The sequence below is a fragment of the Schistocerca serialis genome, chromosome 2 (genome assembly GCF_023864345.2).
Source record: "Schistocerca serialis cubense isolate TAMUIC-IGC-003099 chromosome 2, iqSchSeri2.2, whole genome shotgun sequence".
Classification (NCBI taxonomy): domain Eukaryota; kingdom Metazoa; phylum Arthropoda; class Insecta; order Orthoptera; family Acrididae; genus Schistocerca; species Schistocerca serialis.
The window spans coordinates 443739477-443758900 of record NC_064639.1 but is presented as its reverse complement, the minus strand read 5'-3'; the positions used below and the strand labels follow the sequence as shown (position 1 = coordinate 443758900).

Below are 19424 nucleotides of genomic sequence, written 5' to 3'. Positions count from 1 at the left end.
AAGAACAATGATAACCGCACTACATCCATTGAACGTTGCGTTTCTCTTCGTGTTTATACAACGTACTGTAATTGCTGCATGTTTTGGTGGAAATCGTGCTCTTATTAAATGTACTATCTTAATTTTTCCTCTAATGACCTTACGCGGTAATTCCCTAACCAAGAGGACAGCAAGCTGCCTTAACCTGAGTCATAGAGAAAGCGGATAGTGTAGAGGTGATGCGAGTGAAAGTTTAGCGATTGCGGTTTGTTGCTGCGTCTACACGTCTCGTGTGATTGGTTGAAAATGTCCTCGGGCGTCTCCTGTGAGCTTTACTGCAACACTACCTACGTAACTGTCAAACCTAGCGTAATTCTGAACAGAATATTCGGAAATTAAGGTGTGATCCGTTGTGAAATGTAAACCATAGTTAAAATGAAAAATGGTTTTTTTTTTTTTTTAAACAGATAACTACAGCTTCCAGCTACGTCCCTACAGAGTCGTCGCTCCAGATGATACGCTTGACATACAATTTTATTAAATTTCCAACACCCCTGTCGTAGAAGGCAGCCGCCTGTGCATTCTGCCAGTCCTCTACGCTGACCTGTGCCAAAATGTTGTCATCATAGCCAGCGGTTCATCTGAACGGAGACGAAAATCAGAAGGAGCAAAGTCTCAGCTGTTGGTGGATGATGAAACACTTCCCAACGAAAACGATATAGGAGTGGTTTATTACCCCTGCAGTGTGAGACCGAGAATTGTCATGAACAAGGAAATGCATGACAATTAGTTTGTGTCGGTTACATGGAATCAGGCGACAACTCACATAAGCGCTCATAGTTGGTGGGAGACACTATTTTCTAGAGCATCTTTATGTGTTCACCGTGTGCCCAGAATTGAAACAAGCGACTTGAGGCCATGGGCGGGGACTCTGTCCAACACGTCTATGCAGAACTTCGTCAGTTTTTCATTATGGTTTCCTTTCCGTGATCGATCGGACCTTACATTCCAAATAGCCCTGAAATGGGAAAGTACGTTTCTAACGTGATCCCCCCTCGATTCTACCTACACTAGCTATCGGCCTTGTACACTAACTGTACTCCGTACAAGAAATAAATTTCCTTTTAAAATAGAACCGAATCTCCTAATTGCCAGCTCCCTAAAGGTTACCGTGCCAGAGCAACTGTTGAGCTGCTTTGTACGCATTGCAGTGTGAATCAATATGTGCAGTGAAGTAAGTGAATCCAAAAGAGCAGGAAGGTCAAAGGAAAAATAGTGAGGTAAGCAATTGTGATTGCTGTTTCAGCGCAGGAATGCCCTGGGCACCAGTGTGTTGTCGGTGCCGGGCTTCTGCTGCCTCTTGTGGTGCCCCTGCCTGGCGGCAACCAGCCTGTGCAGCAGCACCTCGAATAGCAGCGCCGCCAGGGATGCGGCGACGCCGTAGCACACCATGAGCAACGCGGGCGACACCTCAGTGAGGCCCACCTCGGCGTAGCCGCTGTCGCGGTTCAGGCAGCGCGGTTTCTGCGCCACCCAGCGCGTCCACTCGCGCTTCAGCAGACCTGTCTCCCGCAGCCACGTCAGCCTGTTGTATGACAAAACTTCCTTTAGCTCCACCATATGACAGACAAGCTAGTGAAATACCAAACAAAACACACACACACTAGGCTTTAATACACTACTGGACATTAAAATTGCTGCACCAAGAAGAAATGCAGATGATAAACGGGTATTCATTGGACAAATAAATATATTATACTAAAACTGACATGTGATTACATTTTCGCGCAATTTGGGTGCGTAGATCCTGAGAAATCAGTACCCAGAACAACCACCTCTGACCGTAATAACGGCCTTGATACGCCTGGGCATTGAGTCAAACAGAGCTTGAATGGCGTGTACAGGTACAGCTGCCCATGCAGCTTCAATACGATATCACAGTTCATCAAGAGTAGTGACTGGCGTATTGTGACGACCCAGTTGCTCGGCCACCATTAACCACACGTTTTCAATTGGTAAGAGATCAGGAGAATGTGCTGGCCAGGGCAGCAGTCGAACATTTTCTGTATCCAGGAAGGCCCGTATAGGGCTTGCAACATGCGGTCGTGCATTATCCTGCTGAAATGTAGGGTTTCGCAGGGATCGAATGAAGGGTAGAGCCACTGATCGTAACACATCTGAAATGTAACGTCCATGCGGACAAGAGGTGACCGAGACGTATAACCAATGGCACCCCATACCATCACGCCGGGTGATACGCCAGTATGGCGATCTTGAATACACGCTTCCAATGTGCGTTCACCGCGATGTCGCCAAACACGGATGCGACCATCATGATGCTGTAAACAGAACCTGGATTCATCCGAAAAAATGACGTTTTGCCATTCGTGCACCCAGGATCGTCGTTGAGTATACCATCGCAGGTACTCCTGTCTGTGATGCAGTGTCAAGGGTAACCGCAGCAATAGTCACCGACCTCATAGTCCATGCTGCTACAAACGTCGTCGAACTGTTCGTGCAGATGATTGTTCTCTTGCAAACGTCCCCATATGTTGATTCAGGGATCGAACGTGGCTGCACAATCTGTTACAGCCATGCGGATAAGATGCCTGTCATCTCGCCTGCTAGTGATACGAGGCCGTTGTGATCCAGAACGAAGTTCCATATTACCCTCCTGAACCCACCGTTTCCATATTCTGCTAACAGTCATTGGATCTCGACCAACACGAGCAGCAATGTCGCGATACGATAAAGCGCAATCGCGATAGGCTACAATTCGACCTTTATCAAAGTCGGAAACGTGATGGTACGCATTTCTCCTCCTTACACGAGGCATCACAACAATGTTTCACGAGGCAACGCCGGTCAATTGCTGTTTGTGTATGAGAAATCGGTTGGAATCTTTCCTCATGTCAGCACGTTGTAGGTGTCGTCACCGGCGACTACCTTGTGTGAATGCTCTGAAAAGCTAATCATTTGCATATCACAGCATCTTCTTCCTGTCGGTTAAATTTCGCTTCTGTAGCACGTCATCTTCGTGGTGTAGCAATTTAAATGGCCAGTACTGTACATCAAGGTGATAAAACTCATGTAGAGATGGTAATAATACCACATACACAAGGTATGAAAGGGCAGTGCATTGTCAGAGCTGTCACTTGTACTCAGGTAATTCATACGAAAAGATTACACTTGTTCTTCTGGCTGCACGATGGAAATTAACAGATTTTGAATGTGGAATGTTAACTGGAGCTAGATGCGTGGGACATTCCATTTCTGAAATCTTTACGGAATTTAATATTCCGAGTTCCACAGTGTCAAGAATGTGATGAGAATACCAAATTCCAGGCATTAACTCTCTTCATGAACAGTACAGTGGCTGACGGCCTTCACTTAACAACAGAGAACAGTGGCGTTTGTTTAGAGTTGTCAGTGCTAGCAGACAAGCAACTCAGCGTGACATAACCGTAGAAATCAATATGGGATGTTTGACAAATTTGTGTCTTAGGACAATATGGCGGAATGTGGTGTTAATCGACAGTTGAAGACTGGCGTGAATATCTTCGCTAACAGTACAACATTGCCTGCAGCGCACTCCTGGGTTTGAGGCCATATCGTTTCGACCCTAGAGGGCTAAAAGAAATGGCCTTGGTCACATAAGTACCGATTTCAGTTGGTAAGAGCTGGTGGTAGGGTTCAAATGTGATGCAGGCCCCACGAAGCCATGGGCCAAATTGCCAACAAGACACTATGTAAACTGGTGGTGGCTCCATAATGATGTGGGCTGTGTTTATATGGAATAGACTGGGTCGTATGGTCCAACTGAGCAGATCATTGACTGTATATGGTTATGCGACTACTTTGACACCATTTGCAGCCATTCATAGGCTTCCAGTTCCCAAACAATAGTGGGATTTTTTTGCATGACAATATGCCAAGCCATTGGGCCACAGTTTTTGCTGACTTGTTTGAGGAACATTCCATACAAGTCAAGTGAATGGCTTGGCCATCCAAATCGCCTGACATGAATCCCATCGAACATTTATGGGACATAGGCGAGAGGTCAATTCATGCAAAACATCCTGCACCGGCAACTTTCGTAGTTATGGACAGCTACAGAGGCAGCATGGTTCAATATGTCGACAGGGGACTTCCGACGACTTGTTAAACCCATGCCACTTCGACTTGCTGCACTATGCAGGGCAAAAGGAGGTCCGACACGATATTAGAAGGTATCCTATAGCTTTTGTCATCTCATTATATGCAATGCATCACTGGCACATAATATTTTACCAGACAGGTTAAAATATCCAATTATTAATCCATTTCATAATAAAAGTGACAAGACAGACTTAAACAATTTTCGCCAAGTTTTCTTGTCTCTATTTGTCACGTCGGATTTGGAAATAGCTAAGAGAACTTTGAACTTTAAGTTTTAATTAACGTTTTTATCGGCAAAAATAAATACGTCACAAAATATAAATATTGTTTGACATTTACAGGACGAAACAAACATAAATAAAACGTAGATCATCGATTTAGTAAGTGTCCTCGCCTCTAATTCCTCGGGATGCGCCTTCCAATTTGTATCTAAAATTATTTTATGGTGTATCCCTCCTCTATCGCGAGTTAATTCCTACTAGAACTAAAAACTTATTTGCTTATTTGACCTTCATTTAACCTTGTCGTGATCTTGAATAATGTATTATATTATACGTAAAATTTGATTTGCCGCTCTTTTCAAATCTCAAATCAAATATTACGGTACTCATTTTTTTAAAAAAAAATCACTTAACCTCCAAATCACCTTGAACTTACGTTCAAGATCATGGCCAGTAGCTGTAATGTCTGATCCTCTTTGCCCCCTACAACTATTACCTAAAACATTTTGTTGTATCTCATCTCCATCCCGAGTTATTCCGCATTATGGATTAAAATAGTGCACCCTGTGTAACTGCCTGAGTAGGACTACAAATAATGTGTTCATTAATGTTAAAGTTAATCATGTAGAAATATCCTGTAAACTGGCTTGTTCCACATCGATAAAAGAACCGTTCAAATTATCTGCGGAGCATATAAAAACACACACTAGTCTTTAATAAAGAGTGACGCACCTAGAAGGAGACGAGAAAACGGAATGAAATGTAACGGATTGAGAGGGAATGCGATGTTATTTCAGTGATTACAAAAATGGCTCTGAACACTATGGGACTTAACATCTGAGGTCATCAGTCCCCTAGAACTTAGAAATACTTAAACCTAACTAACCTATGGACATCACACACATCCATGCCCGAGGGAGGATTCGAACCTGCGACCGTAGCAGCAGCGCGGTTCCGGACTGAAGCGCCTAGAGCGACTCTGCCACAACGGCCGGGCAGTGATTACAAAATCGAGTTAAATTTACAAAGAAGTTGACTGCACGAACCCACTTATCAGCATGACATTGCACCCCGTCGACTCTGTTACGTGCTCTCTTTTTGTTTCGGAAGGGTGTCATAAGGCCGTGCAACCTATCCTGGGGCATGACAGCTTACAACTGTGGAAACTAGTCCTTTATATCCTATATACTGGGACTGGGATGCAGTTGACATCCTAGATGGTCCCACCATGTTCTATCAGCGGCGGATTTGAGGTCTTTCTGGTCACGGAAATAGTTCGATATCACACATGCAGCTCAAAGGGATACGTCGAATCCGTTTATGATGATTGTACTGTAGAAAACTGGCCCTTCTATACTGTCCCATGAAGACACGAGATATCCGTGACATACTGTTGTGCCGCCAATAACTACCAGCCATGACCTGAAGTCGTACCTGATGATTTCTAACATCATGACGTGACGTCAGGAGTAACATTGCTGTGATCCCTAAAACATTAGAAGAATGAGACCTTTCCCTGGGCAGCCACTATGCTCACCGACAATGGTCATTCAGGGTAGCGCAGAACCGCGAATCATTGCTGAACACAATGAGACACCATTCTTCAGCAGTCCTTGATTCGTAGCGTCGCCATCGATCCAAACGTACCCGTTTGTGTTGTGACCTCGACGGTAGTCAACGCGAGTGACGGTAATTACCTAGTCTGGCTGCTGCTAGCCTCCGACTAATGATGCCAGATGACACGTGACCTTGCAGGCAGTCCATTGTGTGAGCTCGGATGGCGGGTGCAGCTGTGAAGGTGTTGTGATATGCTTGGTACACAATACGGCGATCTTCCCTTGTGATGGAGACGTAATCGATCGGAAACTTAGGATGAGTATGCCTGTCCTACGCTGTCACGCAATCTAAACGTCAGAATACTACCACATCTGAATGTCACAAAAATCTGGATAGTGCATGAGTCAGCTAGCCTAGTAGAGATCCATAATGAGGCCTCTTTCAAACTCTTCCAGGTGCTAATATGATTACGAAGTCTTTCGCGACGGAGTCCTTGCATAAAAAGTTCTCGGTTCAGGTGCTGATAATACAAGTGTGACGCTGTTCACGGTTTTTCTATACCGTTTCAGGCCTGTTAACAACCCTGATCACCTACGCACTCTAACGGCCGTTTTGCTTATCACATAGAACTGCAACTCTAATCATTTACACACCAACCGATGATGTGTATGTGCACGGAACTACTTTGACATTCAACAATGTGTTCTGGGCCCTTCACTTTGTTTGTCATGCGGTGCATTCCAGAAAGTCTGTTCAAGCATGCTCTTAGATTCTTTCGTGGCTTCCTAACTGAATAAAATTCTCACGTCAGACGAGATTCGACTGCGTGTCAGTAGTGTTGTAACAACTCGTTCCCAGTGACGCCGTGGGGTCGTCCTCTCAGCCGTGATGGATGCGACAATTGGTGGGTTTGGGCTTAGGTCATCCTGGATCTGATCGGAGGATCTTTCGCTAATCCTCGTAAATCGGGTTATGTTCGTCGCCTACAAGGCTGCCTTGAGGACTAGTGACTGTCCCATAATGCTGGTGCTTTCGAGCACCTGTTCCAAATAAACTTGCGAAAATTACTGTCAGAAGGCAGCATTTCCCAGAGGAGTGGTATTATTTGGAGAAGCGAATAACCAATGATAATTCTTGCTAGTTTTCTGTTACTGAGAATCACTGGCTGAGAGGTCAGAAGTTTGAATAATTTCGGGAGTTGTTGTCAGTTCGTGGGGTTGGTAGTCAGCCAGCAGCCCCTCTGGGTCAAGGAGGCAAGTCGTGTACCCTCTTGACTCGACGTGGAGCTTAAAACCGTTTAACATTTATGATCCTTAGTTAATAACAAAATCCTTAGTTAATAACAAAATCGAACAGGGAACAATCGACACCAAGTGTTTCTAATGGTGATGACATAATATCAGTACTTGGAGGCTGGTGGCCAACTTACCACATTCTTATTATAGCTGTTCTGTTGGGTGCTCAACCATTTTACTGAGCGATTATCCCAGGGGGCAAAACCTGGACCCAGTTGCAGGCTGCCTATCTAGTGGCTACCCAGAGGTAACAAAACTTCTGTTTTCAATGTTTCATACAAGTACTGGCAGAAATAAAAAATTTAAAATGCTGACAATCTACTCATTAAGAGATATGGTCTTACGTGAAAGGTTCCATACTTTTAAACTGTATATGTCTTCAGGAACAGTAATGCACATCCCATTAATACCCAGACTATATTCGTGCAATATTTAAAAATGAGAACATTTTGTGGCTTCCAACAAACTTTAAACATAAATTCAAACCTTTCCCACACTTTTTCTAGTTTACATGGTTGATATCATACATTTAATACATGGAGAAGTAATCAGAAGTTTGAAGTTGTTTATAACTGTAGTTCGATTCCTTAAAGAATCAGGGGTTTACTGACAAAACACTAATTTATGTAGGTTAGCAACTAGTAATAAGGACGGTACATATGCAGCACAAGGTGCCACCCTACAATGTCAGTACCGGCTCTTGAACAAAGAAGTCTGATGGCCACTGCCAGAAGTCAAGATGGTGGTGGTGGGGGCTCATTTTCAATATTATTACTGACTTTCAAAGGTAGCATACAGATGTATAAATGACATGTAAAAAAATGTTGATTTAAAAAAAACGATACACAGAAAGAACAATCATCAGAGTTCAGAATTTATTTTCATAAGCTCAGAAAGCATATATATAGTCAGTGCACTCTCTTGGCTTCTTTGTATTTGGCTATGTTGCATGTTTACATTCTGCTGGTTTTTTCCTTATTTCAACTAAATGAGTTATTACTCACAACTTTTTTTTATAATAAGAATATGGGAGGAAGGAACTAAATGTGCCAACAACAAACATTATTTTAAAAAATGCTGCTCATGAGGAGATAAAAAGTTCATCGCATCACTAAGAAGGTAGTAATTATGTTGGTTGACATGGTGTTCCAACATACTATTAAATTCTGGTGCTGATTTGACAATACTACACTTAAATCATATTTGCGACAACTCAGTGACCCAGAGTATAGTTCCTCAAAGGCTAAGATATATTGAATTATCACCCAAAAATGAATCTGTAGATAAGGATAACACTTTTAATTCCAATATGGAAAGATTACGTGAAATCAAAAATGCATTCCCCCGCAGAGACATGGAAATATGATCTGTCGCTCTCTGGTTTCCCAGGCGAGAGTTGTGGTTTAGAGTCCGTGTTCGTGCTCGGTAGGCAGATGTCTTGTATCAGGTCGTGGAGACACTAACCAGCTAGAGATGATGGTTAATGAAACAGATGGACTTGACGAAATGAAATAGTGAGAATACCGAAATCCCTGACTGATTTAGAAAACTGTGCCAAAATACGGCTAGCGATTTCTGTGAACCACACGACGACTGCTACAGGCTGCGTCGCTTACGTCCTGGAGAAGGTCTCCTTGTACTGCGACTGCTTCCTGACGGCCATGATGATGCCCCTGAGCGGGAACATGGGCACCGCCTTGAGGCTGCACTTCTCCGACTCGAGGAAGGTGTCGCCGATCACCTTGTAGGCCGCCTCGTCCGCGTGGCACGCCACGCCGCCCTCGCGCATCTGCGCCACGCAGTCCTCCAGCGGGCGGAACGCTTTGCGCGGCTGCGAGTACACGCGCTCCCGGAAGAAGGACTTGATCAGCGGATCCTTCGTCTCCTGCAGACATCCACAACGCATTTGCTGTACAGTCTGAAAAGGTACAGACAGCAAATCAGTCTATATTTATCAAGCAGTTCCCAGCCTAAGAGGTCCTAAACATAACTTCCACTAAAAAGTTACTGCAAATAAAATCGTACGACAGTAATTTTTGTTTAAATAATCGTAAATGGCATAAATACTAATGTCGCCATTATACACTACTGGCCATTAAAATTGCTACACCACGAAGATGGCGTGCTACAGACGCGAAATTTAAGCGACTGGAAGAAGATGCTGTGATGTGCAAATGATTAGCTTCTCAGAGCATTCACACAACGTTGGCGCCGGTGGCGACACCTACAACGTGCTGACACGAGGAAAGTTTCCAATCCATTTCTCATACACAAACAGCAGTTGGTCGGCGGTGCCTGGTGAAACGTTCAGTGATGCCTCATGTAAGGAGGAGAAATGCGTACCATCACGTTTCCGACTTTGATAAAGGTAGTATTGTAGGCTATCGTATCGCGACATTGTTGCTCGCGTTAGTCGAGATCCAATGACTGTTAGCAGAATATGGAATCGGTGGGTTCAGGATGGTAATACGGAACGCCGTGCTGGATCACAACGGCCTCGAATCACTAGCAGTCGATATGACAGGCATCTTATCCGCATGGCTGTAACGGATCGTGCAGCCACGTCTCGATCCCTGACTCAACAGATGGGGACGTTTCCAAAACAACAACCTTCACACGAACAGTTCGACGACGTTTGCAGCAGCATGGACTATCAGCTCGGAGACCATGGCTGCGGTTACCCTTTACGCTGCATCACAGAGAGGAGCGCCTGCGATGGTGTAATCAGCTACGAACCTGGGTGCACGAATGGCAAAACGTCATTTTTTCGCATGAATCCAGGATCTGTTTACAGCATCATGATGGTCGCATCCGTGTTTGGCGACATCGCGGTGAACTCACATTGGAAGCGTGTATTCGTGATCGCCATACTGGCGTATCACGCGGCGTGATGGTATGGGGTGATATTGGTTACACGTCTCGGTCACCTCTTGTTCGCATTGACGGCACTTTGAACAGTGGACGTTACATTTCAGATGTGTTACGACCCGTGGCTCTACCCTTCATTCGATCCCTGCGAAACCCTACATTTCAGCAGGATAATGCACGACCGCATATTGCAGGTCCTGTACGGGCCTTTCTGGATACAGAAAATGTTCGACTGCTGTCCTGGCCAGCACATTCTCCAGATCTCTCACCAGTTGAAAACGTCTGGTCAATGGTGGCCGAGCAACTGGCTCGTCACAATACGCCAGTCACTACTCTTGATGAACTGTGGTATCGTATTGAAGCTGCATGGACAGCTGTACCTGTACACGCCGTCCAAGCTCTGTTTGACTCAATGCCCAGACGTATCAAGGCCGTTATTACGGTCAGAGGTGGTTGTTCTGGGTACTGATTTTTCAGGGTCTGTGCACCCGAATTGCGTGAAAATGTAATCATATGTCAGTTCTAGTATAATATATTTTTCCAGCGAATATCTGTTTATCATCTGCATTTCTTCTTGGTGTAGCAATTTTAATGGCCAGTAGTGTAGATACACACAAGTTCCGTGAGAAGTACAGTGAGACTGACAGCACTGGAAGCGATATGCCGACGCTGTGTTGTTCTGCTTGTGTAGAACACTGTATTCAACTCTCCCAGACGCTCAGTCCGAGTTCCAGCTCCGTGTAGCCATCACGTAATCGTTGAGAGCGCCATCAGTGAAGCTGTGTTTTTTGTTGTGTGTTACGAAAATGGAACAACGGAATGTGGAGCAACATTAAGCCATCAAGCTTTGTGCAAAACCTGGAGAATCTGCGAGTGTAATCTTTTAAAAGTTGCAACAGGGCTAAGAGGAACATTCATTATCAAGCGCAAAAGTTTATCGTTCGCACAAATCGTTTTTGGAAGGCCAAGAAAATGTTCATCCTCGCTCAAGGAGATCCTCAACTTCAACAACTGACAAAAACCTCGGACGTGTGTGTGTTTCTGTGAGATCAGACCGACGTTTAAGGATGATGGGTGATCTCTTAAACTTAAACAATCTCACCGTACATCGGATTTTGAGCGAAAATTTGCACATGAGAAAGGTTTGTACCAAAAAGGTGCTGGAAAACATAACAACTGATCAGAAGGACAAATGAAGAAACATGTGCGCTGATCTTGAGAAGATTGCAATGACCAATTCGGTCGTGTGATCACAGGCGATGAGTCCTGGATTTCTGAGTACGATCCTGAGACAAAGAGGTAAAGTGGGGAGTGGCACAGTGAGACATTCCTCAACCGAAAAATAAGCTCGAATGAGCAAATCAAAGATCAAAACAATGCAGATTTGCTTTTTTGACAGTAGAGGTCTCGTGCATAAAGAATTTGCTCCTCAAGGATGAATTGTCAACCACGTGTTTTACAAAGATATCCTTGAAAGGCTCAGGAAAAGAATGAATCGAGCGAGACCGGACACAGCAAACAATTAAACTATAGTAAGATGAAGACCCTAAGCTGTCGACAGGCGTTGATATACATCAACGGGGACAGTTGAAAATGTGTGCCCCGACCGGGCATTGAACCCGGGATCTCCTGCTTGCATGGCAGACGCCCTATCCATCTTTTTTTCATTATGGTTCGTAGCGGACGTCACATGACATCTGTTGAAGTTCGTTGTTGATCTTTTCACTCAGTTTTTTTTTTTATTACAGAGGCCAGCCAGCTCTCTGACCGAACACGCTGAGCTACCGTGCCGGCTCCATCTGAGCCACTGAGGGCACAGAGGATAGTGCGACTGCAGGGATTTATCCCTTGCACGCTCCCCGTGGGACCCATATGCCCAACTTAATGTCCACACACCATATTCGTAGTGCCCCTCCCCATTACATCATTACTCGCGGCAGACAATCTTGCCGAGTCCCGTAAGAGTTCGGGCAATGCGTGTGCATCCAGCACAGAAAAAGAAGGTCAATGGCCGGTTAGCCTTAACTATATGAAGATGGTATCTGTTCTTTCGGACATGTTCGAAAGAACAGATATCATCTTCATATAGCGAACAATTGGATGCTGCATCATTACAACGTCTCATGTCACACGCCCACTTCCACCGCGGAATTTTGGAGCTCTAAAGGCATTGCTGTTGTTCCACAGACCCCCTATTCGCCTGATCTCTTTCCTTATGAAATCTTTTCTTTTTCTGCAATTGAAAAAGTCTTAAAGGACATCATTTTGGGACTCTGCAGAACATTAAAAAGAGTGTGACCGACATGTTAAAGGCCCCACCACTTGAAGCCTTTCCGCACTGCTACGTAGAATAGAAATAACACCACCAGTGTATGGCTGCCGATGGGAACTGCTTCGAAGGGGACAATATTGTGGTTTCAAAATAAAAAGTAAAAGCTTTAGTAGATAAAAAATCATTATCTTTACCTTTCTCACACGTCTCGTAATAATTACTGATGTGCAAACACGTGGCGACCATTGTCCACCGCGAGAAGCAATGCCAACTGGGGAGCTGTCCACTCCGCAGCAGCCAACTCTTACGTGTTTCCATATAGACCTAGACATCGTCATAGTCATCATCATCATACCTGACACCTTCAGTTAAAATCGCAGAGCGCACTAGACCATCTAGATTGAGCCGTCGTTCAATGGAAATGTGTCGACTGGTCGAATGAACCATGTTTCTTGTTACACCATGTCAATGGTCGTGTCCTAATACGCTATCATCCAGACGAACGATTCCTCGAAAACATTTACGGCGCCGCAGATTCAAGCTTGTTGGGACAGTATTACGCCGCTGGGGAAAATTATCCTGGTTTCCATGGGATCTTTGGTAATAATCGAAGGCACATTACAGCTGTAGACTACATGAACACTACTGTGAACCCCGTGTATCCTTCCATGCTTGTCTCTTCTATGACGACAATGGTATCTTCCAAGAGGGTAACTGCCCTTGTCAAAAGGTGATAATGGTATTACAGTGACTCGAGGAGTATGTTAGTGAACTCACATTGATGTGCCCACGAAATTTGTCAGATCTGAACCTGGTGGAATACAAAATGAATGCTATCGGGCGTCAATTCTGTGTCCATAAGCCAAGCACCCGTAATTTGTAGGAATTACGTCACCTATGCCAGTCACCTCAGGAAATGCCACGCAAAATTCTTGATGTGTCGAATTTTAAGAGTAACAGACAATTATTTAGTTGTTATAATGTTTTGGCTCCTCAGTGTAAGTAGACGGTAAACCACGCAATCTATTGTACAAATGCTACATGTATATCTGAGGTATGAAAGCTGAGTTACGCGGCACATTTTGATGCAGATAGGTGACAGCCGTTGTTTGGGGTAGTTGGACGCTAGGCACCATATCCTGCACGTGTTGTAGAGTCTAGATATGGATATGTAAAGGGCACGATACGAAAATAGGGGCTTGTGGTATCTTGTTGAGATATAAAGCACCATACAGTGTTCAAATGTTAAGTGGAGTCATTGTTTCTTTATTGGTTGTACTAATTACCAAACGTCCACACCTCTTACACAGTCAGTTGATTTGAACCACAATGGCCATTTTCAAGTGATGAATATATGCATATACATAGTAAATGCGTACAGATATGGTCGGACGGCAGGAGTTAGTAAATCATGGAAGTATGAACCAGTCGTCATTGTTTCTTGGATCAATACAAGAAGAAGTCGATTGTTAAGTAGTAGTGAGTACTAAAAAGTAATGAGTGCTATCGATAGCGGGTCACAACTTGATTCCATACTTCTAGATTTCCAGAAGGCTTTTGACACCATTTCTTACAAGAGACTTCTAACCACATTGTGCGTCTTAGGAGTATCGTCTCAGTTTGCGACTGAATTCGTGATATCTCATCAGGAAGGTCACAGTATGTAGTAATCGACGGAAAATCATTGATTAAAACAGAAGTGACATCCAGAGTACCCCAGGGAAGGATTGCAGATCCTCTGCTGTTCCTAATCTATATAGTCGATTTAGGAGACAATCTGACTAGCCCTCTTAGATTGTTTGCAATTGCTGCTGTGATATACCGTCTCATAAAGTCATCAGGACATCAAAACCAATTGCGTAACGGTTTAGAAAACTATCTGTGTGGTAGGTAAAATGGCAATTGTCTGTGAATAAGGAAAAGTGTGAGGTCGTCCACATGAGTAGGAAAAGACAACCGTTAAATTTCGGTTGCACGATAAATGATACAAATCCAAAGGCAGACTTTTCGATTAAATACATAGGAATTACAATTACGAACAACTTAAATATGAACGATCACATAGATAATGTCGCGGGGAAGGCACAGGAAAGACTGCGTTTTATTGGCAGAACGCGTAAAAGATGCACAGACCTACTGGAGAGACTGTCGACATTACACTTGTCCTCCCTCTGCTGCAGTATTGCTGTGCCGTATGGGATCCTTACCACATAGGATTGTCAAAGAAGGGCAGCTCTTTTGTATTATCGTAAAACAGGAGAGAGAGTGTCACGGTTATGATAAGCGATTTGGGGTGGCAACCATTAGAAGAAAGGCGCTCTTCGTTCTTTTCAAGAAATTTCAATTACCAACTTTCTTCACTGAGTCTGGTGCCAACCTGCAGTACCGTCACTACCATCATCCGAAAGCACAGTGGTTATGACACCTGACCAGCTTTCGGAACTAGTGTTGTTTAAATCATTGTCCGACCATCTAGATTTTTATTTTTCCGTTCTTTCTCCAAAATCTATTCCCCCGAATTCCGGGGTAATCTCTTGAAAAATTATATGGCCGATCATCTTCCCATTCTTCATCTATCCGACACGATGCTCTGTCTCTGATGACCTTGTCATCGACTGGGCGTTAAACTCAAAGTTGCTTAATTACATGGTAGGTACTGTACTTATCCTAGCTCTGTACCACTTTCTGATGACATACATGGATCCCTCGCAACTTGCTACATTAGGTGGTTATGTGGCCAGAGGTCAGCGACTATAGGGCATTTTTTTCTGTGTGTTCTATAATGCATTATCACCGGTATATTTTGTGTTTGCATTTATTGATGAGAGACACAATGTACACTCCTGGAAATGGAAAAAAGAACACATTGACACCGGTGTGTCAGACCCACCATACTTGCTCCGGACACTGCGAGAGGGCTGTACAAGCAATGATCACACGCACGGCACAGCGGACACACCAGGAACCGCGGTGTTGGCCGTCGAATGGCGCTAGCTGCGCAGCATTTGTGCACCGCCGCCGTCAGTGTCAGCCAGTTTGCCGTGGCATACGGAGCTCCATCGCAGTCTTTAACACTGGTAGCATGCCGCGACAGCGTGGACGTGAACCGTATGTGCAGTTGACGGACTTTGAGCGAGGGCGTATAGTGGGCATGCGGGAGGCCGGGTGGACGTTCCGCCGAATTGCTCAACACGTGGGGCGTGAGGTCTCCACAGTACATCGATGTTGTCGCCAGTGGTCGGCGGAAGGTGCACGTGCCCGTCGACCTGGGACCGGACCGCAGCGACGCACGGATGCACGCCAAGACCGTAGGATCCTACGCAGTGCCGTAGGGGACCGCACCGCCACTTCCCAGCAAATTAGGGACACTGTTGCTCCTGGGATATCGACGAGGACCATTCGCAACCGTCTCCATGAAGCTGGGCTACGGTCCCGCACACCGTTAGGCCGTCTTCCGCTCACGCCCCAACATCGTGCAGCCCGCCTCCAGTGGTGTCGCGACAGGCGTGAATGGAGGGACGAATGGAGACGTGTCGTCTTCAGCGATGAGAGTCGCTTCTGCCTTGGTGCCAATGATGGTCGTATGCGTGTTTGGCGCCGTGCAGGTGAGCGCCACAATCAGGACTGCATACGACCGAGGCACACAGGGCCAACACCCGGCATCGTGGTGTGGGGAGCGATCTCCTACACTGGCCGTACACCACTGGTGATCGTCGAGGGGACACTGAATAGTGCACGGTACATCCAAACCGTCATCGAACCCATCGTTCTACCATTCCTAGACCGGCAAGGGAACTTGCTGTTCCAACAGGACAATGCACGTCCGCATGTATCCCGTGCCACCCAACGTGCTCTAGAAGGTGTAAGTCAACTACCCTGGCCAGCAAGATCTCCGGATCCGTCCCCCATTGAGCATGTTTGGGACTGGATGAAGCGTCGTCTCACGCGGTCTGCACGTCCGGCACGAACGCTGGTCCAACTGAGGCGGCAGGTGGAAATGGCATGGCAAGCCGTTCCATAGAACTACATCCAGCATCTCTACGATCGTCTCCATGGGAGAATAGCAGCCTGCATTACTGCGAAAGGTGGATATACACTGTACTAGTGCCGACATTGTGCATGCTCTGTTGCCTGTGTCTATGTGCCTGTGGTTCTGTCAGTGTGATCATGTGATGTATCTGACCCCAGGAATGTGTCAATAAAGTTTCCCCTTCCTGGGACAATGAATTCACGGTGTTCTTATTTCAATTTCCAGGAGTGTATATCTCGCCTTACATTTCCGTAGTTGATGTTGTAGGGCAGGTCATGGATGACGATGCGCATCTTGGAACTGAAGAGCGACTCCAGGGTGTTGATGCTGCTGCTGGGCAGCTGCAGGAGCGTCACGATGCACGCCGAGTAGGCCGTCATGTGGAAGACGGCCAGCACGAGCAGGAACATGAGCAGGATGCGCGAAGAGGCGTTCTGCGGCGGGTCCTGCATGCCTGTGGAGACGTACAGTAAGTCGTGTTAGAAATGGTACATCTATTAACTGTTGCTGCCCTCTGCGCAGGACGACACCCCAGTGTTATTTACGGCTTCAGTAAAGAAGTCAAAATAATTTGAGATCCAACATTTTGCAAGTTGCAATTTTATAAACTGGAAAACGTGTGATAGCAATTCACTCTGCAATCTGTACTAAGTGTTTGCAATTGACCTAAACTATGCTACAACCTAACTGGCATGATAAGGGACTTCTATACAAGAAAATATGATCGCATAAGGATGGAATGGATAGAAACTACAGCTATGATAAAGCTAACTTACTAAAAAAGAAATCCACTCAGTGCAGCATCGAAGAAGGAGAGAACAAGAACAATATCTTCATCACCAATAGCATGTCAATTGCATCAAATGGAGAAAATGGTACTGTAGTTATTATCTCGAATCCATAATGGTTTGTGTATATACAGTACTTCTCTTTACTGTGGAAACTGTTGCGGAGGGAGACGGAGAGAGAGAGAGAAAATCTAGTTACACCAGTGTTCGTTATGGGTGCTAACAGTGCTCATTTACCTGGTGAGCTGAAGAGAAGAATATTGACTTTCTGATGAGTGATGAGTTACATATGACTAAGCAGTCAGAGGATTCAGGCAAGTAATTCGAAAGTTTCTACATAGTAATGGTTGTACAACTTATTCTGTTCGGGACTAGGAATTGGCTCTGGCTTTAATGCGCAAACAATGTTGATCGAGTGGGGTCTTGAAGAAGGAAACATTTAGGAAAATGTGATAACCACACTTTTGCAACTGGTATTGCAAGTCATCTCAAGCAGTAAATGATACGCAGTAAAGTCAGCGCCGGCACGCCAGTCGGGAACGACAAAGAAGAGAAGGCTGTGAGAAGAAGTCAGCCAATCGTACACTGACCGACCTCTCTCCAGGACAACGCGACAGCAGCGGCCCCCAGGTGAAGAGGACATAAGCGCCGCGCCCGGCTGGAGGTGGATCACTTCGATAGCAGCTTCAACGTTAGCGACTTCGTTAGGAATCTCTATGTAGCAAAGACTTGTGGTTGTCTATTCTGAAGAAAAGTGACTATTTTGTATGTCACCCTTTGCTTGCGACGCATCTACCAAAGTCCAGTATTGTAATTGTCTTATTGTAATAAAACTCATTAATACGAGTTGTTTGATTGTTTGTCTAGTGGACAAAGTATGGTTCAAATGGCTCTGAGCACTATGGGACTTAACTTCTGAGGTCATCAGTCCCCTAGAACTTAGAACTAATTAAACCTAGCTAACCTAAGGACATCACACACATCCATGCCCGAGGCAGGATTCGAACCTGCGACCGTGGCGGTCGCGCGTTCCAGACTGTAGCGCCTAAAACCGCTCGGCCACCCGGCCGGCGTGGACCAAGTATGCAGGATTCCTAGACATAACAGGATTGGTGACGAGGATGGGATAATAACATTGACGACGAGAATGGACGAAAAACATTGTGAACGAATACTACAGCGACATTCTTTTAACATAGCCACCCGCTGTCACAGATGTTTTGTTTTGCCGTGGGCTTTTGTGTTTTGCTGGCGCCTTAATTTTACGTTGTCTTTTCTTTGCAGGGGTGTGTTTACATGTTTTAACAGTATCTCTTACAACGTTTTTTTTTTATTCAGTGTTTTCAGAAGGATGTAGCAGAAATTTTCTTTGCTTCTGTGCTTATTTTTCTTGCTTGCATTGTCTATTTACTGCATTTGCCTGTTCCAAAGTGAGTAGCCCACCTCTCCCACCCCCTGCTGAGGCGTCTCAGCTGCAAGCGATAGATGCAACGCACCTAACACAGATGTTTCAGTTTCAGATGCAGCGGATTTCAACCCTTCTAGACACGGTACAGCAGTTACTAACAAACCAAGCAAAGAGCGCAACGCAACATGCAACAACTGTATCTCTGAGAGGCATACTGCCTTTTCGCCAGTTTAATGAAAGAGCAGACGAATGGCTCGAATGGTTGCGAAAGTGTGAAGCCCACATCATTGCTCACAAAATATCAGATGCTATGGAACTACATTACTTTTTGTCAACAGCAGAAAGTGTAGTCTTTCGCCTCATTCAGAAATTGTTCCCTAATTCCACTCCGAGTGAACTTCCCTATGATCAGGTTGTAGGTTCTCTAACTAATATGACCAACAAGTGAGTGTGGTGGCGGCTAGGTACCAATTCTGTCATTGCAAGAAAAGGTCAGTACAAACTTATCGCGAGTGGGTAATACATTTGCTGGGTATGACTAGGAAATGCAAATTCAGCTGTGCTTGTGTTACTTTATATGCAGATGTTATGTTGCATGATGCAGTCGCGTACAATGTAACTGATGTCAAACTTAGAGAACATATTTTGAAGCAGCCAGATCCATCGTTTCATCATATAGTGCAATTTCTAGATCAGCATGATTCAGGTGCCGTAGAGGCTGATAAATTTGAGCAGCCACAAATTTCTTGGGTTGAGTTGTTCCTTGTTCATGACTGACCCAGTAGGCAGAAACATACGCACGTGCAACGCCACGTAAACAGTTCTCTAAACAAGCGGCTACGTCAGTG

At 45.1% G+C, this 19424-nt stretch overlaps 1 protein-coding gene across 1 annotated transcript in view; it reads right to left on the bottom strand.

The window, feature by feature from the left end:
* Positions 1 to 1281: 1281 nt before the first annotated feature.
* Positions 1282 to 19424, bottom strand: part of LOC126456050 (glutamate receptor U1-like) — a 48790-nt gene continuing 30647 nt past the window's right edge. Inside the window, exons 3-5 of the mRNA XM_050091805.1 lie at positions 16626 to 16834; positions 8827 to 9128; positions 1282 to 1564 (exon numbers count right to left, since the gene is read on the bottom strand). Coding sequence (XP_049947762.1) covers positions 1282 to 1564; positions 8827 to 9128; positions 16626 to 16834 — 794 coding nt within the window. The remainder of the gene's footprint in view (positions 1565 to 8826; positions 9129 to 16625; positions 16835 to 19424) is intronic.